The 27,464-nt window shown below is 45.3% G+C and overlaps 1 protein-coding gene across 38 annotated transcripts in view; it reads right to left on the reverse strand.

Moving 5' to 3' along the window:
* LOC136612721 (uncharacterized) overlaps positions 1-27,464 on the reverse strand; it is a 107,153-nt gene that overhangs the window by 30,863 nt on the left and 48,826 nt on the right. For 13 of the 38 annotated variants that reach the window (XM_066593287.1, XM_066593286.1, XM_066593285.1 and 10 more), the window contains 4 exons: positions 21,355-21,414; positions 9,360-9,416; positions 4,968-5,024; positions 849-905 (listed from right to left, as the gene is read on the reverse strand). In XM_066593287.1, the coding sequence (XP_066449384.1) occupies positions 849-905; positions 4,968-5,024; positions 9,360-9,416; positions 21,355-21,414 (231 nt within the window). The remainder of the gene's footprint in view (positions 1-848; positions 906-4,967; positions 5,025-9,359; positions 9,417-21,354; positions 21,415-27,464) is intronic. The other 25 variants (XM_066593317.1, XM_066593305.1, XM_066593320.1 and 22 more) reach the window with 6 other exon arrangements.

A 27,464-nucleotide genomic window follows, 5' to 3' on the forward strand; every position in this document is an offset into this window, starting at 1 on the left:
GCGTTCCAGAGAACCGATGCTGCTCTGGATTCCCGTCCTGGAGGCGGGAATGAGAGGTTCGAATTAAAGGGGCACTTAGTCTGATTTAGATCCACTAAGATAGAGATGTCAGGATGAGGTCGGTTAGTAGAGTGCGGAAACACCAGTAGTTCAGTTTTTGAGAGGTTCAGTTTCCGGAAGAGAGAGGACATAGTGTTAGAGACAGCAGACAGACATTCGGTGATGTTTTGGAAAAAAAGGTGCAGTGATGTTAAGGGAAGGAGTGTATAACTGGGTGTCGTCAGCGTATATGTGGTATTGGATTTAGAGATTTAGCAGTAAAAAGGGTGTGGATGGTGGGGAGTTTATTACATGCTGATTTGCAGTTCCAGAGCGCACATTTAAAGGCGTCAGGGAAGGGTATGCATGGGCTAATAGCAGGGCTTGAGGAGTGTCTAAGTGAGTCAGGTAGGGGGTAAGAGTTATGGAGCAGTGGAGGGTGGGCCAGGATTGGGAGAGATATCCCCAGCTGCTAGTAGCAGCATGATAGCGAGGGTGAGCAGATGGTTAGGACATTTTTGAGGGCGACAGGTAATGTTTATCAGTGGCATTAGGGGGTTTGAGGCTTAGTAAGAAAGTAAAGAGTGGATGTGAACTGTGCATAGGTGAGGATAGGAAAGAGGGGCTGATGGATAGAATGCCCCAGAGGTGGGCGTTGGAAAGAGGTTTTGAAACAGACGGCAAAGATGAGGGACAGAGTCGACAGCATTGGTGATAGCTTTGAAGTGCAAAGCATTTAGGCAGAGTTTGTGGCCTACTTGTCTCCTGCCCTTATATTATGCCTGCCAATACAGTATATAGATCCTTACCTCCTGAACTTTGTGGCTGATTGAAGACTTGTTGCTTCTGTTGATTCTTGGCTGCAGCTGTCGGGGATAAAATAGAAACATGAAAATACCTCAGTAATGAAAACTGTAATCCCCCCCCCCCCCCGCAATAAAGTAAAGGTGTTTGCCCATAGCAACCCAAGAAAATCCAGATATTGCGTCAAAAAATGCACTGAAAACCGTAACCTGAATGGTTCCTGTGAGCAACTCCTAATTTTAATCAGCATTTGATGATTTTCAGTGTCAACTTCTTTGGTTCTGCATCATAACGTGTCAATGCACTGTCAGTTCTCACATTTTATTGACAATATTAATTTATATAGCGCCAAAATATTCCGCAGCGCTAACAAAAGAGGGGAGAACAGATACAAAAAACTAAAGATGCAAAAACCCCAGTCACATGTACTAATCAGTTGATGGAGACAGTAGGGGCGAGGGTCCTGCTTCAAAGAGCTTACATACTACAGATAATTGGAAAATACAGAAGGTAAAGGGGCTGGAGATGTGCGCAGTATTGCGAGGTGGAGAGTGTGGGGTGCTATACACATAGACAATGGTCAGACTTAAGCCATGTGGTGGTTGAATTGGTGCGACTGCAGGGGGCGGTTGATGGCGGCCACCAGGGATTGCAGTCAGTAGGACAGGGAGCATGTTATCAGGCGGAGTACAGAGGGGTTTGGTTAAGGAGATATGGTATGCGTCCTGAAGAGGCGCGTTTTTAGGACACGCCTAAGGTTTTGTGAGTCAGGGATTGCCCAGATAGTTTGGGGTAGTGCGTTCCAGACGACTCGCGCTACTCTGGAGAATTCTTGAAGGCGGAAATGAGAGCGTGTCTACATTGAGAAAGGAGCAGATTTTTGTGATGTTCTTGAGGTGCAGGTGGCATGCCTGGGCCAGAGATTGAATGTATGGGGTAAAGGAGAGATCAGAGTTCAATATAACCCCAAGGCAGCAGATGTGCTGTCTGGGAGTTAAGGTGGTGCCACACACACTGAGATGGAGATGTCAGGATGAGGTCGGTTAGTAGAGGGTGGAAACACCAGTAGGTAATTTTTTGAGGGGTTCAGTTTTAGGCACAGCAGACAGACAGTCGGTGAGGTTTTGGAAAAAAAAAGTGCAGAGATGTCACGGGAAGAGGTGTGTAACTGGGTGTCGTCAGCGTAGAGGTGGTATTGGAGGCCAAATCTCCTAATGGCTTGCCCAATAGGGGATAAGTAGATTGAGAAAAGGAGGGGGCCAAGGACTGAGCCCTGGGGTACGCCAACAGCAAGGGAAAGAGGAGGGGAGGTAGAGTCTGCAAAGAAGACACTGAATAAGTGGTCGGATAGGTAAGAGAACCAGGAGAGAGCAGTGCCCTTTAGGCCGATAGAGCGAAGCATACTGAGGAGTCTGTGGTTAACAGTGTCAAATGCAGCAGAGAGATCAGTAGAGAGGATCAGTAAAAAGTAAATCTCCCCTCGATTTGACATGTTTGAAAGAGGAGGGAATAATGCCAGAGGTCAGAGAGAGGTTGACTATAGTGGTGAGATGGGAGATGACCATCGGGAAGAGGGACCAGAGGAGGTGTAAGGGAAGAGGGTCACTAGCGCAGGTGATGGGGCAAGCAGAGAAATGCAATCTGGAGACTTCTTCCTCTGTCGTTGGTCTGAGTACAGACAGTGAGCAGGAGCCAGTACTGACAAGACTAGAGTCAGGGTAGTCTGGAGATTGAATATTATTTCCTGCCATATGTCATTGATTTTTTTTTTTGAAGTAAGCAACGAGCTCTTCAGCACTCAGATCCGTCACTGGGCGCTGCAGTTTTTGGCTGAGAAGGGAGTGAAAAGTATCAAAGAGCCGTTTAGGGTTGTGAGAAGACGAGAGATGTGAAGTAGACTTGTTTGGCATGGTGGTGGGCTAGGTTATGGGTTCTGAGCATAAATTTATAATGAAGCAAGTCCGCGGACGTTTGCGACTTCCGCCATAGCCGTTCAGCACGTCGAGCACCACTGGATGAAGTGCATTTGAGGCGCGAGCCAGGGTTGCCAAGGTCTGCATCGGAAGCCTTGGGTCACAGTGGGTGCAGCTTCATCCAGGGCATGCTTGACAACAGTGTTGTAATGTGCGGCAGACAGGTTGGGGCAGGGGAGAAGAGAGATAGGGGACAGAGAGGACTGTAGGGACTCAGCAAAGTATTGGGTGGGAACGGCCTGTAGGTTCCTGTATGTAGGAGAGTCTGGGGAGATACTAGGAAGCTTCACACAGAAAGAGAGGTACTTATGGTCCGAGAGGGGAGTTAGTGAAGTAGGAAGCAGAGCAGAGACAGAGGAAGAGCAGATCCAGAGTATTGCCATCCTTGTGAGTGCAAGAGGCTGTAAGTTTTGAAAGACCAAGGGAGGAGGTGAGTTATAAAAGCTGAGAGGCAAATGGGGACATTTATGGGGATGATAAAATCACTTAAGATGAGGGTTGGAATTTAACAGGACAGGAAGTGGCGGAGCCAGGCAGCAAGATGGTCCAGAAACAGGCAAAGAGCACCTTGGGGGCAGTAGATAACGGCTACTCGCATGGACAGCGGATGGAAAAGGCGGAGCATATGTAACTCAAACGATGGAAAAGTAAGTGAGGGTAAGGGGAGGAGATGACCTGGTAGGTACATTTTGAGAAGAGAAGAGCACCTACTCCTCCACCACGCCTGTCTTCCGGTCCATGTGTATGGGAAAACTGCAGGCAGTTAAAAAAACAATGCAGCAGGGGAGGCCGTGTCAGACTGCTGTATCCATGTTTCTGCAAGACCTAGCAGATTTAGAGATTTAGCAGTAAAAAAAATTGTGGATGGTGGGGAGTTTATTACATGCCGATTTTCAGTTCCAGAGCGCACATTTAAAAGGAGTCAGGGGAGGGTATGCATGGGCTTATAGTAGGGCTTGAGGGGTGTCTAAGTGAGTCAGGTAGCGGGTGAGAATTATGGGGCAGTGGAGGGTGGGTCAGGATTGAGAGAGATATCCCCAGCTGCTAGTAGCAGCATGATAGCGAGGGTGAGCAGATGGTTAGGACATTTTTGAGGGCGACAGGTAATGTTTATCACTGGCATTAGGGGGTTTGAGGCTTAGTAAGAAAGTAAAGAGTGGATGTGAACTGTGCATAGGTGAGGATAGGAAAGAGGGGCTGATGAATAGAATGCCCCAGAGGTGGGCGTTGGAAAGAGGTTTTGAAACAGACGGCAAAGATGAGGGACAGAGGCGACAGCATTGGCGATAGCTTTGAAGTGCAAAGCATTTAGGCAGAGTTTGTGGCCTACTTGTCTCTTGCCCTGTCGAACTGCCATTTCTAACTGCGTAATGATGACCTATCCTGGGGATAACTTATCAACAGTTAAAAACTAGATAACCCCTTTAATTTACAATGGAGGAGAAGGGCAAAGAGAAATACACACTAAGGCCAAATGCACATTGCAAGCATGGAATCCGCATGAGTGATACCACGCGGAATTCGGCCGTGACCGTGGTGGGTGACCCTGCGTACCTGTGTGTGCAGGTGGCGTCCATGGACCTCTTTTCTTCTGGATTCTCTGTACCCTGGGTGGACCGTGGGCAGCCCGCCGTGGGACATGTGCAGTACAGATTTTTTTTTCACTTCTGTTTATCCCGTGGAATCCGTGGCCAGTCCGAAATGTCAATTACGGATGGGCCGCGGGTCGGATTGGCTTCCCTTGACTTCAATGGAAGCCGTCTGTGAGGAAACCGTAGGAAAATGGAGTATGCTGTATTTTTTCATCCACAAGCGGAAACCGCAATTACTTTCCGCTCGTGTGCATGAAAAATCTTTTTTGCATTGCAGGCTACAAAGGGTTATTGCTGCGGAATCCACCCGTGTGAATTAAGCCTAATAATCCCCCCAACAGCTTTGTTGCTGTTAGAACAATCCATATGCCCTATGGGTTAATCCATTTGGAACTAGCTCTAATAGCAAAAGAGCAACTCCTGCTCTGGAGCGCTTACCATGATCGTGTATTACACTCCTTCAATACAAGCCAATATATGCGTGGAAATGAAAGATTTGAGTCACATCCTTCTCAGAGGCCTCATATTATACCTGCCAATACAGTATATAGATCATTACCTCCTGAACTTTGTGGCTGATTGAGGACTTGTTGCTTCTGTTGATTCTTGGCTGCAGCTGTCGGGGATAAAATAGAAACCTGAAATATCTCAGTAATCAAAACTGGTAACCCCCCTCCCCCCCGCAATAAAGTAAAGGTGTTTGCCCATAGCAACCCAAGGAAATCCAGATATTGTGTCAAAAAATGCACTGAAAACCGTAATCTGAATGGTTGATGTGAGCAACTCCTAATTCTTATCTGCATTTCATGATTTTCAGTGTCAACTGCTTTGGTTCTGCATCATAACGTGTCAATACGCTGTCAGCTCTCACATTTTATTGATAAGAATATTAATTTATATAGCGCCAACATATTTCGCAGCGCTTACAAGACAGGGGAGGACAGATACAAAAAACAAAGATGCAAAAACCCCAAGCACATGTAGTAATCAGTTGATGGAAACTCTAGGGGTGAGGGTCCTGCTCCAAAGAGCTTACATACTACAGATAATTGGAAAATACAGAAGGTAAAGGTGGCTGGAGATGTGCGCAGTATTGCGAGGTGGAGAGTGTGGGGTGCTATACACATAGACAATGGTCAGACTTAAGCCATGTGGTGGTTGAATCGGTGCGACTGCAGGGGGCGGCTGATGGCGGCCACCAGGGGGATTGCAGTCAGTAGGACAGGGAGCATGTTATCAGGCGGAGTACAGAGGGGTTTGGTTTAGGAGATGTGGTATGCGTCCCTGAAGAGGTGCGTTTTTAGGGCCCGCTTGAAGTTCTGCGAGTCCTGGATTGCCCGGATAGTTTGGGGTAGTGCGTTCCAGACGACTCGTGCTGCTCTGGAGAATTCTTGGAGGTGGTAATGAGTGGTTCGAATTAAAGGGGCACTCAGTCTGATTTAGTTAGCCGAGCGAAGGGTGCAGGCTGGTGGTGGATTGAGATGAGGGAGGTAATATAGGGGGGCGCTGCGCTGTGGAGGGCTTTATGGATGAAAATAGGGAGTTTAAATTGAATTCTGTATTAAACGGGCAGTCAGTGCAGTGACCGGCACAGGGCAGAGGCGTCCGAGTAGCGGCTAGACAGGAAGATAAGCCTGGTTGCCACATTCAGGATGGATTGGAGAGGGGAGAGTCTGGAGCAGGGGAGGCCGATCAGCAGCGAATTGCAATATTCGAGCCGAAAGTGGCTAAGGGCAACAGTGAGAGTTTTTGGCGCGTCTAAATTGAGAAAGGAGCAGATTCTTGCGATGTTCTTGAAGTGCAGGTGGCATGCCTGGGCCAGATTTTGAATGTATCGGGTAAAGGAGAGATCAGAGTTGAATATGACCCCAAGGCAGCGGCATGTTGTCTGGCAGTAATGGTGGTGCCACACACTGAGATGGAGATATCAGAATGAGGTCGGTTAGTAGAGGGTGGAAACACCAGTAGGTGAGTTTTTGAGAGGTTCAGTTTTAGATAGAGAGAGGACACAGTGTTCGACACAGCGGACAGACAGTTGGTGATGTTTTGGAAAAAGTGCAGAGATGTCACGGGAAGAGGTGTGTAACTGGCTGTCGGCAGCGTAGAGGTGGTATTGGAGGCCAAATCTTCTAATGGCTTGCCCAATAGGGGATGTGTAGATTGAGAAAAGGAGGGGGCCGGGGACTGAGCCCTGGGGTACGCCAAAAGCAAGGGAAAGAGGAGGGGAGGTAGAGTCTGCAAAGAAGACACTGAATAAGTGGTCGGATAGGTAGGAGAACCAGGAGAAAGCAGTGCCCTTTAGACCGATAGAGCGAAGCATACTGAGGAGTCTGTGGTTAACAGTGTCAAATGCAGCAGAGAGATCAGTAAAAAGTAAATCTCCCCTCGATTTGGCATGTTTGAAAGAGGAGGGAAAAATGCTAGAGGTCAGAGAGAGGTTGAATATAGTGGTGAGATGGGAGATGACCACCGGGAAGAGGGACCAGAGGAGGTGTAAGGGAAGAGGGTCACTAGCGCAGGTGATGGGGCAAGCAGAGAAATGCAATCTGGAGACTTCTTCCTCTGTCGTTGGTCTGAGTACAGACAGTAAGCAGGAGCCAGTACTGACAAGACTAGAGTCAGGGTAGTCTGGAGATTGAATATTATTTCCTGCCATATGTCATTGATTTTTTTTTTTGAAGTAAGCAACGAGCTCTTCAGCACCGAGATCTGTCACTAGGGCTGCAGTTGTTGGCTGAGAAGGTAGTGAAAAGTATCAAAGAGCTGTTTAGGGTTGTGAGATCGTGAAAGAGCCGAGAGATGTGAAGTAGACTTGTTTGGCATGGTGGTGGGCTAGGTTATAGGTTCTGAGCATAAATTTATAATGAAGCAAGTCTGCGGACGTTTGCGACTTCCTCCATAGCCGTTCAGCACGTCGAGCACCACTGGATGAAGCGCATTTGAGGCGCGAGCCAGGGTTGCCAAGGTCTGCATCGGAAGCCTTGGGTCACAGGGGGTGCAGCTTCATCCAGGGCATGCTTGACAACAGTGTTGTAATGTGCGGCAGACAGGTTGGGGCAGGGGAGAAGAGAGATAGGGGACAGAGAGGACTGTAGGCACTCAGCAAAGTATTGGGTGGGAACGGCCTGTAGGTTCCTGTATGTAGGAGGGTCTGGGGAGATACTAGGAAGCTTCACAGAGAAAGAGAGGTAATTATGGTCCGAGAGGGGAGTTAGTGAAGTTGGAAGCAGAGCAGAGAAAGAGGAAGAGCAGATCCAGAGTATTGCCATCCTTGTGAGTGCAAGAGGCTGTGAGTTTTGAAAGACCAAGGGAGGAGGTGAGCGATAAAAGCTGAGAGGCAAATGGGGACATCTATGGGGATGATAAAATCACTTAAGATGAGGGTTGGAATTTAACAGGACAGGAAGTGGGGGAGCCAGGCAGCAAGATGGTCCAGAAACAGGCAACGAGCACCTGGGGGGCGGTAGATAACGGCTACTCGCATGGGCAGCGGATGGAAAAGGCGGAGCATATTTAACTCAAACGATGGAAAAGTAAGTGATGGTAAAGGGAGGAGATGACCTGGTAGGTACATTTTGAGAAGAGAAGAGCACCTACTCCTCCACCACGCCTGTCTTCCTGTCCGTGTGTATGGGAAAACTGCAGGCAGTTAAAAAGCAATGCAGCAGGGGAGGCAGTGTTAGACTGCTGTATCCACGTTTCTGCAAGACCTTGCAGATTTAGCAGTAAAAAAAGTTATGGATGGTGGGGAGTTTATTACATGCCGATTTTCAGTTCCAGAGCGCACATTTAAAGGAGTCAGGGGAGGGTATGCATGGGCTTAGAGTAGGGCTTGAGGGGTGTCTAAGTGAGTCAGGTAGCAGGTGAGAATTATGGAGCAGTGGAGGGTGGGCCAGGATTGGGAGAGATATCCCCAGCTGCTAGTAGCAGCAAGATAGCGAGGGTGAGCAGATGGTTAGGACATTTTTGAGGGCGACAGGTAATGTTTATCACTGGCATTAGGGGGTTTGAGGCTTAGTAAGAAAGTAAAGAGTGGATGTGAACTGTGCATAGGTGAGGATAGGAAAGAGGGGCTGATGAATAGAATGCCCCAGAGGTGGGCGTTGGAAAGAGGTTTTGAAACAGACAGCAAAGATGAGGGACAGAGGCGACAGCATTGGTGATAGCTTTGAAGTGCAAAGCATTTAGGCAGAGTTTGTGGCCTACTTGTCGCCTGCCCTGTCGAACTGCCATTTCCAACTGCGTAATGATGATCTATCCTGGGGATAACTTATCAACAGTTAAAAACTAGAAAACCCCTTTAAATTTACAATGGAGGAGAAGGGCAAAGAGAAATACACACTAAGGCCAAATGCACATTGCATGCATGGATTACACATGGGTGATCCTGCGTGGAATCTGGTAGTAATCGCGACAGGTGACCCTGCATACCTGTGTGTGCAGGCAGCATCCGCGCGGATCTGCTTTTCTCACGGAATCTGCGGCCAATCTCAAACGTCAATTAACTTCAATGGAAGCTCTCCGTGAGGGAACCGCAGGAAAATGGAGCATGCTGCGATTTTTCATCCACGAGTGGAAACCACAATTATTTTCCGTTCATATGCATGAAAAAATATTTTTTGGATTGCATGCTATAAAGGGTTATTGCTGCGGAATCTGAAGGCAGACGCCCGCTCTTGGTTCGCGCAAAAATCCACCCGTGTGAATTAAGCCTAATAATCCCCCTCCAACACCTTTGTTGTTGTTAGAATAATCCATATGCCCTATGGGTTAATCCATTTGGAACTAGCTCTAATAGCAAAAGAGCAACTCCTGCTCCGGAGCACTTCCTATGATCATGTATTACACTCCTTCAATACAAGCAAATATATGCGTGGAATTGAAAGATTTGAGTCACATCCTTCTCAGAGGCCTCATATTATGCCTGCCAATACAGTATATACATCCTTACCTCCTGAACTTTGTGGCCGATTGATGACTTGTTGCTTCTGTTGATTCTTGGCTGCAGCTGTCGGGAAAAAAAATAGAAACCTGAAATATATCAGTAATCAAAACTGGTGCCCCCCCCCCCTCCCCTCTCTATAGAGTGGAGGCGTTTGCCCATAGAAACCAAGAAAATCCAGATAGTCTATCGAAGAATGCACTGAAAACCGTAATCTGAGTGGTTGATGTGAGCAACTCCTAATTCTTATCTGCATTTGAGGATTTTCAGTGTCAACTGCTTTGGTTCTGCATCATAACGTGTCAATACGCTGTCAGTTCTCACATTTTATTGAGGACCTATCCTGAGGATAACTTATCAATAATAATCCCCCCAACCGCTCTGTTGCTGCTAGAACAATCCATATGCCCTATGGGTTACTCCATTTGAAACTAGCTCCAATAGCAAAAGAGCAACTCCTGCTCTGGAGCACTTACCATGATCGTGTATTACACTCCTTCAATACAAGCCAATATATGCGTGGAAATGAAAGATTTGAGCCACATCCTTCTCAGAGGCCTCATGCTGTTATGGATCGGTGCTGAAAGTACCCAATGAATATCTGCCCCCTTCCTTATTTGAAGCTCAGGAGAACAGAACATGCAACAGAAGAATCACACTGACACGTAGTTCAGCTAAATGACACTTCCTTTATTCTAACAGGTTATATAGACTATGTCTGTGACGTGTGCAAAGCCGTCGTATAGCTCATACGTTATGAGGCAAGAGTCCGTCGCCGATTGGGTTTCTTCCTCCAGGATCTTGACGTCGCCATCTTGGGTGTAGTCCCGCACGGAGGTGCCATCTTGAGCACATTGTTTCAAGCACGATGGGAGGGGGTGGGGGGAGAGAGCTGGCTGCTATTTCCAGCATAGCGGCCATTTTAGCAAGCATGATAAAGCACATATTGCAATAAGCATTTTACTTAGTTTATTATAGGCTATTACAATCCCCCCTTAAAATGACTATTTTACCTTTCCCTGTCCCTATCCTTGTACTTGTCTCATCTGTCTCCATGTGCCTTGAACCCTTTTGCCCTGTAATTCACGAACCTCTGGTGGTTGTAGTAGATTTGGTTTATCCAGTCAACGTTTTTATTAACAGTGATAATGGGTTTTAGGGACTCAAACCCCACCTTTATTTGGTCCCTGGCTTTTAATTTGGATACCCCCCTTGGAACACCAATGGGATCTATGTAGACATGAGGGTCAAAGCTTCCCATAGGCACACTACGTTTTCTTCTGCAAGAGTTGCTTACCGGCTAATCTAAGAGGTCATTGGTGAGGATATGCAAAGGCATAAGAATTTTAGGCAGGGCTCACTCCTCTGTCCAACTCCCCTCCAATTTGGTTCTCAATTTCATGTCCCTACAAAGCCGATAAATATCCCCCAATGATTGGACTTGGTTCTGTACCAGCTCCCCTCCCTTACTGCTATATGAGAAGTAATACCAGTCACTGGTTTCCTAAGAACCTTCCTGATCATTGCCTAGCTGCATTACATGTGTAGTTCCCTGGGTATATCGTAATCCCTTCTCCTGGCCTAAATAAATTCACAGGGGCAGAAAAAGTCTATTGTAACCAAAACAAAAAAGCCCTTCACAGAATTGACATATATCTAACATTTTTCCTTTATTAGTATACATTAAAATTTTTATTGGGCTACAAACACAGACTGCAGGTTCTTGCAACAACCAGAACCGCGGTCAGAACAATTAACGTGATTAGATGGCAGTCTGACCGATTGAATATCCACTACTGTCACTAATTCACTTATCTGTGAGAAATTCAGATGGTTTTGCATAAACCGCGACCATCTAGACTTCTCATATACAAGTCATAGATGTGCAGATGGTTTGCGTAAATGCACTACTATCAAGACTTCTCATGTAAGAGTCGCAGGCAAGTTAGAAATCTCTATAGGGGTTTGATTATGAGATGGAAGGTCAATTGTAACCAAGAGATTATTCCTAGTGGGTCGGTTCGGTTCGACGCATTTCTCTACCGATACGGTAGTTCCTCAGGAACCGCTATCCCTCTGCACTAGTATCACAGTGTCTTTTTTTTCCAGTGCTATAAAAGATGATTACGCAATTTTCCTGAGATCACGGATATTTCCCGTATACCAAATACAGGCAGCTGGGATAGAGGAAAATTAGTATTAATGTCCTCTACACTTAAAGGGGTTGTCCCGCGGCAGCAAGTGGGTCTATACACTTCTGTATGGCCATAATAATGCACTTTGTAATGTACATTGTGCATTAATTATGAGCCATACAGAAGTTATAAAAAGTTTTTTACTTACCTGCTCCGTTGCTAGCGTCCTCGTTCCCATGGAGTCCGGGTCTTCTGCAGTCTTCTATGGGGCCGCTCGTGTAGAATGCCGGCTCCGTGTAGCTCCGCCCCGTCACGTGCCGATTCCAGCCAATCAGGAGGCTGGAATCGGCAATGGACCGCACAGAAGCCCTGCGGTCCACGGAGACAGAGGATCCCGGCGGCCATCTTCAGCAGGTAAGTATGAAGACGCCGGACCGCCGGGATTCAGGTAAGCGCTGTGCGGGTTGTTTTTTTAACCCCTGCATCGGGGTTGTCTCGCGCCGAACGGGGGGGGGGGGGGGGGGGGGTTAAAAAAATAAAAAAAAAACCGTTTCGGCACGGGACAACCCCTTTAATGTGGAGCAAAACTTGGAAATAATTGTCTGTCAGACTTATAATAAAGCCAAGTACACAAGAGGCTGGTGAACTTGCCAGCTTACACCCCTCAGTGTTGATTACACGCACTGGGGGATGAAAGACGAGACTCTCACTGAGCAATTGATAATGCTCAATTGGATATGCAATAAATAATTTACTCGCCCATCAGTACAGCCTCTAAGACTCTTTGTGCTCCATAGAATCCTTGCAATAAATACATCCCCCTGCCTGCCTAACAGCTGCTCAGAGAAATAAAAGATAAAAGGGTTAGGGGCCATTTTATTCATCTTTGGTTGGAATGGATGCTCAGAGTAAAAATAGATAAAGAGCAAATCAAAGGTTTTAGTCAGCGTACCCAGTCTCCACAGCCATAGTGTCCTTAAATGTGGGGTCAGTTATGGCTACCATGTTATTTGGTGTCACTATCTTGAAGGCCAGGAGGGGGTGATCACTGGTGAGTGACTAGGGGACGGTTTCCATTCTAGTGCATCTTTCATGTCCCCTAGTTTAAATTTCCCTAGGGGTGAGGGGCATGCTGAAGCCAGATCTTCCGACCATGGTTATATCTGGCAGGTCGCCTCCTCGGGGGACTTCTTGCAATGGGAGGCATGGATCCAAGAGCTTTATCCATCTAGTTTCACTGACGTGGCCGTGGTAAGCAACACCTGGTAAGGACCGTCGTATTTAGGTTCAAGGGAGTGTTTTCTCACAAATCTCTTTACTCCCAGTCCCCGGGGAGTAAATCATAGGTCCCCGTGTTGGCCTCTGGCTCTGGAATCAAAGAAAACACCTGGGCATGTACTTTGGTTAGTTCTTGTGCTAGGAACATCACTTACTTGGTTAGTACATGAGACTGGAGCTGGAGCTGTTGGGGGAAGTAGCAGCCTAGTCTGGGGGCTGACCTGAACAGGATCTCATCAGGGGACAAGGAATGCTCTCCTCAGGGGGTGTACCGGACGTTAAACAGGATAATGGGTAGGCTCTCAGGCCAAGGCATGCCAGCCTCCTGGGACATTTTCAGCATTCTGTTCTTTAGGGCGCCATTCAGTCTTTTGACTTTCCCACTGCTCTGGGGGTGGTACGGGGTGTGAAATGCCAGGTTTACACCCAGGGCTTCCCAAACTTCTTTGGTCACGTTTGCAGTGAAGACTGGTCCCTGGTCACTCTCAATCACTTCCGGGACCCCAGATCTACACACCACCTCACTGAGTAATTTATTTGCTGTGGTCTTTGCCGTCATATTAGTCCCTGGGTAGGCCTACCGGCCAACCCGAGATCATGTCTACTATTACCAGTGCATATTCGAACCTGCCATCCTCTTTGGCATGTGGATGTGGTCAATTTGAATCCTATGAAAGGGGTACAGGGGCTTGGCCAGGTGTTTCTGGGGGACCTTCTTGGTGCGTCTAAGATTGCACTCTGCGCAGATGGCACATGATTGGCAAAATTTGTTTGTGAGGGAGGAGATGCCTGAGGCCTTGTAGTACCTCAGGATAAGGCCATTCATCAGTGTCTTAGACAGGTGTGCAGGGCCATGTGCCCATTGTACTACGGCTGGGTATAAGCATCCAGGTAGGCATGGTTGCTTGTTGACTTCATAGAGACCATGTTTATTGGTTGTGGCTCCTTTCTTCACCCAGAGGTCCTCCTTTTGACTGGATTTCTCATGTAGTTCTTGTAGGTAGCTTTTATCCATGGGGTGGGCTTGCACCATCATCACTGGCTCTGCCTCCACCTGACTCCCAATTCTTCATGGTACTGCAGCTGCTTCCTAAGCTGCCATGTCCGCCAAGTAGTTACCTCATGCTTCTGCAGAGTTGAGCAGTCCATGGGATTTTACTTTCAGTATGGCCAACTGGGTGGGTGGGCAGGAGAAGTGCATCCATCAAATCCCTGATGGCCTCATGATGTTTCACAGGGGTACCGGCTGCAGTCAGGAACCCACGTGTCTTCCAGATGAATCCAAAATAGTGAGCCACTCCAAATGCATATCTGGATTTGGTATAGACATTCGCCCTCTTTCCCTTGGAGAGCTTGCAGGCTAAGGTCAGTGCTTGGAGTTCGGCCTCCTAGGAGGACCTAGCCGCTGGTAACTCTTGAGCTTGGAGGATGGGGTCTTCAGTGGTGACTGCATAACCTGTGTGGTATTTGCCTTGGTTGTCAGCGTACCTGGAGCCATCAACCAAAATTGTGAGGTCTGGGTTTTCCAGTGGTGTTTCAAACACAGTGGGAAGATGTGAAGTTCCTTGTTTCATCAGCTCAAAGCAGTCATGTTCAACGTTGGGTGTGGCAGAGTCAAAGTCTGCTTCTGTGGAGGGGCGTGGCTAGCAGGCAAGATGGACGGACGCATGCGAGCTAGGCTCCCAACTGACACCAGCAAATACTGCAAGATCCTGAGGAGGAAGGCACAGAGGACTACCTAAGAGGTGGCGAGAGGCTACCTGAGTGGTATCTGTGAGCTCTGGTGACCATCTGCAGCGGCGGAATACAGGAGCGGCTCCCGTGTGACATCCCGGTCCGGAGTGGATATATATTTATGTCACTAAAATGTATGACATGGAATGTGCGCGGTCTGGAAGAACGGCAATATTCTCTTACATTAGACAATTTAATCCCCATATTATTGGTTTAAAGGAGACACATCTGACTTTAGATAGAATAGACTGTTTGAAGAAACCATGGATTCAGTGGTCTTGCCACTCCCTATATATCTTATGCTCTAAGGGTGTCTCTCTCCTAGTTCATCGTACTTTACGATGGAATCCGATAAGTACCCGTAAAGATCCCGAAGGTAGATTTGTGTTTGTACACACTGAAATTAATGCTAGACAATGTTGTTTTTCATGTATTTATCACCCCACACAACGCCTATATTCTACAAGCAGCAGTAATATTCACACATCAATACCCATTGGCTGAGGTTATATGTATGGGGGATTTTAACCAGATTATGGATCCTATTAAGGATAGATTTAATCTGCAACAAATGCTTGCTGCTACCCGTGACTTGTCCATGAAGCAGATGTTTGATAGAGTGGGATGGGTGGATTTATGGTGCTTTAGGAACCCAGATACATGTGAATACACCTGTTATTCCCCTGGTAGGGGATCTTTATAGACTATATATTCAGCTCCCCAAAACTTAACCTCTATTTAACTTCAGTAACTCATGGTGCTAGAGGGATATCCGACCATAGCCCGATCCTTCTCAAATTATAACTCCCGAAGTAATATTTCACCCCCATTTGGAAGCTTAACCCCTTTTGGTTAAAATTGATAGGATCAATACCAAACCAGATATCTATGTTTCTTCAAATACATGAAGATGAAACCCAGGAAGCACTAAAATGGGATACTTTAAAAGCATATCCTAGAGGTGGTTTTAGATCAACTATATCTTCTAATAAAAAGAACTACCTCCCAGGCAGATGCCCTGATAGAACAGGTAGCTGATGCAGAAACACAGCATACAACAAACCCCACATATACCAACAAAACAAATTGGTTAGCACTAACTCGTCTTTATAAACATCAGTTGCATGTTAAAACCAAAAGGTAACTCTTTCACGAAACAGTATTTTTTTGAGATGGGTAATCAGTCCAGCCATCTCCTGGCCAACCTCATCATACAGAATGGACAATCTAACTCTGTACTTAAAATTAAGAGTTGATGGGCAGATACTTACAGATGCTCAATCCATAGTGGTCAGATTTAAAGATTATTATACGGAGTTATATACCTCCTCAGGCAATAAATCGATTATGGATAATTTAAGTTATCTTGAAGACCTTGTCTACCCATCACTTTCAACTGAGCAGATGGATCTACTAGAGGCCCCAGTTGAATTAGAAGAAATTCAACAAGCAATAGAGGAAATGGCGTTAAACAAATCTCCTGGGCCAGATGGTCTTCCTTTGGAAGTATATTGTAAATATATGGATTATCTATCCCCAGTACTACATGACACTCTGCAACAGACATATCAAGAGAACTCCGTTCCACCCTCTTTTTATGAAGCATCAATAATAGTGTTGTTAAAACATGGTAAGGAACCCACTTATTGCGATTCCTATAGAACAATATCACTGCTTATTGTAGACCATAAAATACTGACTAAAATATATTAGCCACTAGACTCAATAAAAAGAATTCTTTCTATAATTTGTGAATATCAAACGGGTTTTAGGCCTGGTAAATTAACTACAATAAATAAATGTAGAACTCAAACAATTGTACAGCTAGGTAGACTGCAAAATATGCCCTGGGCGATTGCGTCATTAGATACCAAAAAAGCTTTGGACTCTTTGGAATGGAATTTTTTGGAGGCCTGCCTGATTTGTTTTGGTTTCGGACCACGATTTTTGGGATGGATCAGACTATTATACAAATCACCTATAACTAATGTGATAGTAAACAGTATACCATCAGTGAAATTTACACTGTCACGAGGCACCCATCAGGGATGTTCACTATTCCCTGCTTTATTTGCAATGGCAATAGAGGCACTGGCCATTCTTTTACATAGTACCCCTACAGTAACGGGTGTGCAATAGGCAGATAAAGTACAGCGGGATTGTATGCGGACGATATGGTCCTCATCTCAAAAGAGCTATAGAGATAAATCTTTTTTCACAACATTCCAGACTATATATAAATTGGTCTGATTCAGCAATAATATATACGGCCCAAAATCCAGTTATGCTCCCTTGTGTATCTACTAGTCGCTTATTGGAGGTTTCAACATTTAAATATCTAGTAGTTAATATAGTACAAGACCATGAAAACACAATAATTGAAAACATAAACCCGTTGCATGACTCCATAAGAGATAAATTAAAGATTTGGTCAGGACTACCTTTGTCTGTGGCAGACCGTATAAATTTGATTAAGATGGTAATTCCACCGAAATGTTTGTACTCCCTACAACAAGTCAGTTAAAGATTCAGAGAAATTCTTCCAAACTCTTCATTCCCTTATTAGATTCGTCTGGAGCCCATCAAGATACAAGCTAAAACTTACTACTTTACAAAGATCTGACAGCCCGGCCCTGAATGGCGTTATCCGATTTCAAACTGTACTATTTGACAGGACAATTGCGTAAGCTCCGATTCTGGTTTGCTTGGGAAGAGATGCCATCAAATAATTACTATCTAGTTAAGGAGGTAGCAGGGCAAAATTTGATCGGTTTCCTGGAACATCCGAAATACACAATCATCTAGACTCATAACTCTAAATGAATTGGCCCTATCAGTATGGCACACAGCCAGGAATATCCAGCAATTTAATGATGTAATGACAGATACTCCCTTATGGGGAAATCCCACCCTTCCCGCACTGCAGTTACTACAAGATACTGGATCTAATTGGGGATAAATATATTAGGAGATATATACGAGGACAATGTGATGTCATATATGCAATTACGTGAGAGTTTACAAATGCCTGAACTACAGCTTTTTAGATATTTTCAGTGAAGACACGCATTGAACCCCCAATTTCCATCAAATTCTGTCAAAATTTCTAAATATCCAATAGTGCGCATCTTCAAAAAACACAGGGACCTAAGGGATTAATATCAGTACTGTACACACATTTGTTATCGGCCAGAATGGAATGTGAGCCACTGCCTATTTAAGGTAAATGGAAAATGAATATTCCCACACTGACACCAGAGGATTGGCAAGAAGTAATGAAATCACATTTACAAATGTCACCGGCGATTAATAATAAACTTATACAACTATATATTATATACCAGGTATATCTTACACCAGTTTGACTGTGTAAGATGGGTAGATGTAATGTAACATCCTGTCATAGAGGTCATCGACCAAATGCCGACTTTTGGCACCTGATGTGGGAATGTCCCAGTGTTTGGAACTTTTGGGCAGAAGTCTTTACCTTTTTGTCTAGGTTTTTAGGTTCCTCTGGCTCTAAACCCAAGGGTAGCACTGTTTGGATTGATAGATGAGGAGGCGTGGACTCATCATGATAAGATATTTATTAGGGAAACACTATTTTTGGCCAGGAAAGTGGTGGCAATGAGATGGATGGCGTTGAGATTGCCTTCCATTTCATTCTGGAGGAAATTGATTGATATGATAATTCCATACAAAAAGCTGATTTATGAGCTTAGAGGATGTCCTGATAAGTTTGAAAAAGTCTGGGGATTATGGGTGAACTCGCACTCCACTTTATAAATTAAATAAATATGAGATAATAGAAAAAAATGAGAAAATGAGCACACAAACAGCATGTGAAAAGGTTTTTTTCTATTATCAATTGTTTATTGGATATTAAAAAATAACCTGTTGAAATTCTTGTTTTTTTGATGTAAAGACAAAGAACAAACATAGGAGATGTACTCATACAGAAATGTATGTAAGATTTGTCTTGTAAAATGCTAATAAAACAAAGTTTAAAAAAAAAAAAAGGCTGCTTCTATAAGTTCTCCTCCTGTTGGGTTCTTTTCCGCCTCGGGGAATTGGGAGGAGGGAGGAAGGGTTGAGGACTGTACACCTTTGAAGGGGGACGTTGTCCAGAATTAGGAAAGCGGAGCTGTCTTGCCGCTGGAAGATGCTTGGGGTTGGGTTTGGTTCGGTTCAGGATAGTAGCAATGTCATGATGGGCCAGTAGTACCAGTGAGTGCCCGATGATCAAGTCCGAGGTTTTGTCCAGGAGAGCTTGGGCTGCAAAGACTGCCCGTAAACAGGAGGGACCACCCCTGGCAACTGGGTCCAGGCGAGGAGAAAAGTATCTGATTGGCCTGAGTCTGTTGCCATGGGACTGGGTAAGGACCCCAGTGGCATGTCCTAGTCTTTCTGACACGAAGAGCTTGAAGGTCTTGTCGTATTCCAGTAAGCCCAGCGCCAGGGCAGAGGAAATGGCCTGCTTGATAGCGCTTCCGGTGAGAGACTGAAAGGATCCGTCTACAAAGCGTCGTACAGAGGTTGCATCAGTAGAGAGGCTTCTGGGATCCATGCTCTGCAGTAGGAGATGAGTTCAAGGAATGTGTGAAGTGCTTTTGCTTCTTGAGGTAATGGGATCTACTGTAGTACCTCGGTCTAGGGCAAGTTGTCTTGTACCCTTCGAGATGCAGTGTCCTAGGAACACAACTGAGGTTGCTCACCAAGGAAGCTTGGGTTTTGAGGCAAATTGACTTAGAGAGTTCTCTGCTCCCTGTGGCATTACTGTCCAAGTGTACGGTCATCCGGCATGAGTAAAGGCAAAGGGATCTCGGCAGGACGTGTGCAGAGGGAAGCTGAAAAACGCGTTCGCAAGATCCACCACTGTAAAGTACATAGCCGAGGGTGGGAACCCGAACAGCAAGGTGTGAGGGTTAGCCACAATAGGCGTGTCCAAGACTGTGGCCTCATTGACGGTTCTGAGATCTTGGAACATTCTATACTTGTCTGGTTGTCCTTTCTGAGTCTTCTTTACAGGGAAGAGGGGTATATTGCAGGGCGACTCGCAGGGGACAAAAACCCCACTTTGGAGTAGGTCCTTGACCTGTCCCGAGATTGCTTCTGCCACTGATATCTTGAGAGGATACTGGAGTTTTCAGGGACGTGGTGCTGCTGGTTTTAGAGTAACTATTACAGGTGGCACCTTGAGGTGGCTGATGTCTTCCAGACAGGTTGACCACAAGTGTTCAGGTATTCTTTTCAGGATTTCCGGTGGGATACTTGACATGGAAGGCATCTGTACGGTCATGAGGATAGGCAGGGAGCACAGCACCATGCGGGTTTCAGAGGACAGTGGGGAGGAGACTGATTTTCTCCATCTTCAGTGAAGATGATAGTTACATGCAGTCTGGACAGGACGTCGGCTCCCAGAAGGTTCAGAGGACAGATAGGAGAGACAACAAATCTGGCAATAGCCCTACTTGGAGTGGGCGTGTGAGTGGGTTGAATCTGGGGGTTCCATCAACTCCCACACAGGAGACGTCTATGTTAGGCAAGAAGGAGGGGTCAGGCAGGTCTGATGTAAGGATCACACTTTTGACTGCACCAGTGACAATTAGGAAAGTGGTAGGGTATCCCTCAATGGGCAGGGTCACTTTGGAAAGAGGATAATCCGGCTTCATCAAAGACACAGCCATAGTTGGGGAACATGACACACGCTTGCCCAAACCCTAGTGCAGGAGGTCCAGGTGTTCTTGGGTGGAGTGGGGAGGCGGTGGTGGGTATGATTCGCCAGGGGGGCAGTGGTGAGGGTCTTGGGGTTGCTGCTGTTGACCATTCCGGGACCATTGTTGGCTCTCCATGGGTCTGGCTCTTCTGGGGTCCTTGCACTCCTTTTTGAAGTGTCCGGGTTGCCCACACTTGAAACAAGTTTGGACGTTCTGGCCATAAGGCGGTGGCACAGTCAGCATAAGCGGTGCAGTCTGCTTCTGACCCCCTTGGGATTCCAGGCCTTTTGCTACTAGGAGAGAGGTCTTCATGATGAGGGACTCGTACTCTGGACTCGCCTTGATTAAGACCTTTTTAATGGTCTCGAAGTCCCATAACAAAGGCCGATAACATCTGTGCATGTGCCTTGATCCGAGTAGAGAATCCGAGGTTATGGAATGTCTGGGTAAGGCGGAGATGGAACTTCTCCACGGACTCCCCTTTGTCCTGAGTGATATCCTGAATTGTGGCAGCTTGGTCAGCCAGGCGATCCAGGGCCCGGGTGATGACTTGTTGCTTCTGTTGATTCTTGGCTGCAGTTGTCGGGGATAAAATAGAAACCTGAAAATACTTCAGTAATGAAAACTGGTAACCCCCCTCCACAATAAAATGGAGGGGTTTGCCCATAGCAACCCAATATGTTGAAAAATGCACTGAAAACCGTAATCTGAATGGTTGATGTGACAAACTCCTAATTCTTATCTCCATTTGAGGATTTTCAGTGGCAACTGCTTTGGTTCTGCAGTATAACGTGTCAATATGCTGTCAGTTCTCACATTTTATTGAAGACCTATCCAGAGGATAACTTATCATTAGTTACTAGATAACACCTTACATAATGGAGAAGGGCAGAGGAAAACACACTAATTATCCCCACATCTGCGTTGTTGCTGCTAGAACAATCCATATGCCCTATGGGTTACTCCATTTGGAACTAGCTCCAATATCAAAAGAGCAACTCCTGCTCTAGAGCACTTACCATGATCGTGTATTACACTCCTTCAATACAAGCCAATATATGCGTGGAAATGAAAGATTTAAGTCACATCCTTCTCAGAGGCCTCATATTATGCCTGCCAATACAGTATATAGATCCTTACCTCCTGAACTTTGTGGCCGATTGATGACTTGTTGCTTCTGTTGCTTCTTTGCATGCCTGGCTGTCGGGGATAAAATAGAATCTGAAAATACCTCAGTAATGAAAACTGTAATCCCCCCCCCCCCCCCCCCGAAATAAAGTGGAGGCGTTTGCCCATAGCAACCCAAGGAAAATCCAGATATTGTGTCGAAAAATGCACTGAAAACCGTAATCCAAATGGTTGCTGTGAGCAACTCCTAATTCTAATCTGCATTTGATGAATTTCAGTACCAATTGCTTTGGTTCTGCAGTATAATGTGTCAATACGCTGTCAGTTCTCACATTCTACTTTTCTTTGTTTTTTACAGGCATTTTTCATCCTAGTCGTTTTCTGCTGCTTTGGATTGTTAGATGCATTTGTGTTGTTTTTACGGTGTACTTGGTGCAGCAAAAATAACATGCTAACTTCATTCTGTTGGTCATCAGATTCTTATTTTTATTGTTGTGGAAGAAAATTACTTTGTTGCCATCTTCTATCTACTATAACTGTATTTTTCCATCGATTATTCTGTAAGAGGACTTGATTTTGTTCTCGGGACAACCTGGAGTTTCTATTGGTGCCATTTTGGGGTACGTACAACTTTTTGAGAGCTTTATCCAAAAGAGGTGCTCAAGAGAGTGTAATTTTGGCGTTGTGTAGTCTTTGTTTCTAACAGCGTTTACCGTGTGGGATAATGTATTTTCTCATTTGTATCATAGGGGGACACAGCTGAAGAGCGTGGGTATAGCTACTGCCACTAGGAGGCAGAAAAAGTGTTAGCCACTCCTACTAACTATTCCCCGCCTGCAGGTACTAAGCCAACCAGTATTTGCTTAATGTCCATAGGAGGCAAACCTGTTTCTCGACGTTCTTCAAGAACCTCTTGGATTAAGGGAATACAGAGAGCCAGAACTCTCTCCGATCCCCTAACAAGGAGGGTGAACAGAACAGAATTAACCATTATGCTGCCTGCCCTGACCTCAGAGGACCAGGAGGCACATTCATGCGCCAGTGTTCCCCTTTCACCAGAGCACTCTAATCCTCCTTAAAGGCAGGTAAGTACAGGGGATATACACTGCTGGAGTTGTGGAACCCACTTCTTTCTTGATGAAAGGGTATCTACCCCATTCTGCAAACAGGTGAATATTCCCCCATCATCCCTCTTGGCCATTACAACCCCCATCCTCTCACTAGGGGTATAGTTGCCTTTTCATGGGCAGGTGAAGAACTTGACCTGCCTCAGGGAGTGGGGTCACCTAACTACAAAGACGGCCCTCACTTCAGGGTTACAGTTTTTCCACCACAGTCCTGCCCATTTTTACTCTCTGCCAGCTCGGGTACACAATCACATGTTCAGCAGGGATCATTAGGTCGGCGGCAGGCGGGAAGGCTCTACTCCAGCTCCCCACAGCTAGCAGAACGCTCTTTCCTTGGTGGTCCCAGCTTTCTACAGCAGATGACCCGTGCCAGAACTGCTTGGCCTACAAAACTTCCCCCTCGCATTGGGAGCATGATACAGCCCACAGTTTCTTTACACCCAGTATTTCACTGTCAGTAAGTGGGTGCCGCATGCATTTTTACACGGCCGGATCGTACTTCTGGTGCCAGAGCTGCGACCTGTGCCGCAGGTGCCCATTATTACATACCATGCCGGCCTCTACTTCCCCAGCGCTGGACGTCCACCAGCCAGTATAAGGCGGACTGAACACAAACAAATTTGCAGAAAAAAAAGAAGAAGAGGAAATATAAGTCCAAGAGGACGCCGGCTGCTGTCAGGGCCAGATTCCGCTGCGGGAGCCCCCCCATTGCGGAATCCGTCCCTAAGCTTCTGGCTTGGTCAGGGCGCGGTTGTACCAGTATTGTATACCAGAAAATAAAAAAGGGGGGCTTCCTATGCTCACCACCAATCCATGTACAGCATGCCCTCCTTCCTAGGATACTATTGCCTCTCAGGCTCAACAAGGTCCACCCCCACATCCTCTCTATCTGTCCCTCAGCCTCTTCATGCAGGCTTGTTGGGACCCATGGCTTCATGCAGGCTTGATGGGACTGTGGGCATTTACTATAGGCCACCTGCACAAGCAGAAAATATTGATGAACTCTTTCTACATCAGAAGGCCAAGCTCTCAACAAAGCATGACATAGTGATCATGGGAGATTTTAACTATCCAGACATTTGGTGGGAATCTCTATCCAGTAAAAGGAATGGATCCAACAAGTTTTTATTCGCTCTTGCTGACAACTTTATCTTTCAAAAGGTCCAAGAGAAAACAAGGGGATCTGTGATCTTACACCCAATTCTTACCAATGGTTGAAGAAGTAAGGGTGGCTGGGACCTTAGGAGGCAGTGATCATGCGGTCATTGAATTTTGGATAAAAAAGGGGAGGAAGAACTGAGAAAACTCAGACCTCAAGGTTGGATTTCAGAAGGACAGATTTCAATGAACTCAGAAAGAGTGTAGGAAGAATCCAACAGCTGGATGTTCTTAAGGACGGAAATGTCCAAGAGGGTTAGGAAGTATTGCGAAATGAGATTCTCAAAGCACAATCGTTAACAATCCCTAAGAGGGAACAATAGAAAGCATTTAAAGAGACCAGGATGGATGAACACAGAACTTGCACAAATGTTAAAAACGAAGAAAAATATGTTTATCAAATGGAAAGAGGGGGGAATATCTAAAGAAGAATACAATGCGGTCCGCAGAAACTGTAAAGCAAGTGTCGCAAGCTTCAATTCATTATTTCTTTAAGCTTTTGTAACAGATTTTGGGGGTATGTCAAAAGCAAAAGAAAAGTCAAAGATGCTATTGGATGCTTACAAGATGAAAATGGGAGACTTGGGTAAGAATGACGTTGAGAAGGACGAACTTTTAAATTCCTATTTTGTATCTGTTTTCTCTCAGAAAGTAGATGGAACATCAACTGATCTTCCCTGTGCTATTGAGGGAATAAAAGAATGCAGCCTATCTATAAGCAGAGAGATGGTAAGGGAATTCTTAGCTAACTTACATGAATTCAAGTCTCAAGGTTCAGATGAATTACTAAAAGGAAGCAGCGGAGGTAATTGCTGAACCACTCGCCATAATCTTTGAAAATTCCTGGAGAACAGGAGAAGTCCCATAAGATTGAAAAAGGGCAAAAGTTGTCCCCATCATCAAAAAAGGGAAGAAGGTGAATCAAGGAAACTACAGGCCTATGAGCCTGACTTCTATATCAGGAAAGATCTTTGAACAAATTATTAAACAGCATATATGCAAGTACTTGGATAAAAAATGTAGTAATTAACTAGAGCCAGCATGGGTTTGTAACAAACAAGTAATGCCAGACTAATCTAATTTCCTTATATGACAGAAACACAGACTGGATTGATCAGGGAAATGCGGTGGATATAGTATATCTTGACTTTAGTAAAAGTATCTCATACTTTACTTATTGAAAAAAATGACCAAATATGGGATTGACAAGGCAACTGTTAGGTGGATTCACAACTGGCTCAGTGATTGCACTCAAAGGGTGGTCATAAATGGCTGCACATCCTATTGGAAGAATGTATCAAGTGGGGTACCACAAGGCTCTGTCCTAGCCCCAGTGTTGTTCAACATTTTTATAAATGATCTGGAAGAGGGAATTGATGGGAAACTGATCAAATTTGCAGACGACACAAAGCTAGGAGGGATAGCTAACACTAGAGAAGAGAGAAAGCATTCAAAAAGATCTAAAAAAGCTTGAACAGTGGGCAGCGACTAACAGAATGGTATTTAACAAGGAGAAATGCAAAGTCCTACATCTGGGCAAGAAAAATGAAGAAAGCACATACAGAATGGGAGGAATTGGGCTAAGGAGCACACATGTGAAAAAGACTTGCGTATATTAATAGATCATAGACTGAACATGAGTCAGCAATGTGATGCAGCAACCAAAAAGACAAACACAATTCTGGTATGTATTAATCCCTTGAGTGCCATGCCGGGAAATTTTCCGGGATGAGCTCCACTGCCGATAGTGATAAAGCCCGGAAGTATCACTATTGGAGCTGCAGAGCACAATGCCACAAGCTGTGGCATTGTGCTCTGCCTGCACAGTTCCACAGAGAACCAATGCAGGACTTTGAAAAACCGAAGCTGGGAGATATTGCCGATCTGACGGCAATCTCCCGCTTCTAAATTCAAAGTCCTGCTTTGTTTACAGGTTGCCATAGAGACCATCAGCTGGCAGAAGCAAGCCAATGGTCTGTGTGGCAGGGAGAGCTGGTGCTTGGCTGTCAGAGGACCTCCGATCTCTGCTGTGTTAACCCTTTAAATGCTGCAGTCTATGTGACTGCAGCATGTAAAGGGCTGTCACCATCGTACTCCCGGAATGTGATCAGGGGGTCCTGATGGGTCTCTGTGGAAGTCCCCTAAAAGGGACAAAAAAAAAAAGTGAAAAAAAAAAAAAAAATAAAAAAACACTTGTCTACCTTTACTTAGTAAAAAATTAAAACTAAAATTACACATGTGGTATCCCTGCGTCGTAATGACCCAGAGAAGGAAGTTAGTACATTATTTAACCCCTTAATGACACGGCCCCTTTTTTTCTTTTTTCCCCCCATTTCTTTTTTTCCTCCCCCCGTTTAAAAAAAAACAACATAATTTCTTATTTATCCATCGACATAGCTGTATGAGGGCTTGTTTTTTGTGGGACGAGTTGTATTTTTCACTGGTGCTATTTAAAGTACCATATTATGTACTGAAAACCTTTTACAAAATTCTAAGTGGAGTAACATGAAAAAAAAATGACATTCCGCCATCTTTATTCTATGGGTCAATATGATTACTACAATACCTAACCTGTAGAGTATTTTTTTTTTTTTTGTAGTACTTGTATTTTTTTTTAAAGACAACTAATTTTTAAAAATTATTTTCAGCTGCATCTTCTGCGCGCAATAATCTTTTTATTTTTCCGTCGACGTACTTGAGCAAGGGCTAATTTTTTGCGGGATGTCCTGTAGTTTACGTTAGTACCAATCCTGAATACATGTGACTTTATGATTGCTTTTTATTGCATTTTTTCTGGGAAACAGGGTGACTGAAAAAGTGCATTTGTGGAAATTTTTTTTTTTTCGGACTACGTTTACCGCGTGGGGTAAATAATGCACTACTTTGATAGATCGGACATTTACGGACGCGGTGATACCAAATATGTATTTTTCTTTTATGATTTAGATTCTTTTATTATACCGTATATACCGGCGTATAAGGCGACGGGGCGTATAAGACGACCCCCTAACTGTCACCTTATACGCCGGTATTCAGTGGAGAAAAAAAAAAAATTTTATTACTCACCTCCCCCGGCGTCCTGTCGCGCTCCGGCAGGATGTCGCTCGCTCCGGCAGGCTGTCGCTCGCTCCTCGTCCCCGCCGCAGCATAGCTTTCTGAATGTGGGGCTTGAAATCCCCGCTTCCAGAAAGCTAATACACACGCCGGCAGCCATGACATCATTGAATGGCTGTGATTGGCTAAAGCACACGTGGCTTCAGCCAATCACACTATTCAATGACATCATTGAATGGGTGTGATTGCTAACACGTGCGCCTTCAGCCAATCACAGCCATTCAATGATGTCATTGAATAGTGTGATTGGCTGAAGCCACGTGTGCTTTAGCCAATCACAGCCATTCAATGCTGTCATGGCTGCCGGCGTGTGTATTAGCTTTCTGGAAGCGGGGATTTCAAGCCCCGCATTCAGAAAGCTATGCTGCGGCGGGGACGAGGAGCGAGCGACAGCCTGCCGGAGCGAGCGACATCCTGCCGGAGCGCGACAGGACGCCGTGGGAGGTGAGTAATAAAATTTTTTTTTTTTACACTTTTTTTTTTTTGTATTACCGGCGCATAAGACGACCCCCGACTGCAGAGCAGATTTTTCGGGGTTCAAAAGTCGTCTTATACGCCGGTATATACGGTAGATATGGCAAAAGGAGGGAGATTTAAAAAAAAAAAAAAAAGTAATAAACGTTTAAGTGTGAAAAAGTCGTGAAAAAGAAAAAAACTATTACAATTTGGTATTGACATAATCGTACCGGCCTGTAGAATGACTTTAATATATTATTTATACTG

Source organism: Eleutherodactylus coqui, chromosome 2 (genome assembly GCF_035609145.1).
Source record: "Eleutherodactylus coqui strain aEleCoq1 chromosome 2, aEleCoq1.hap1, whole genome shotgun sequence".
Taxonomy (NCBI): domain Eukaryota; kingdom Metazoa; phylum Chordata; class Amphibia; order Anura; family Eleutherodactylidae; genus Eleutherodactylus; species Eleutherodactylus coqui.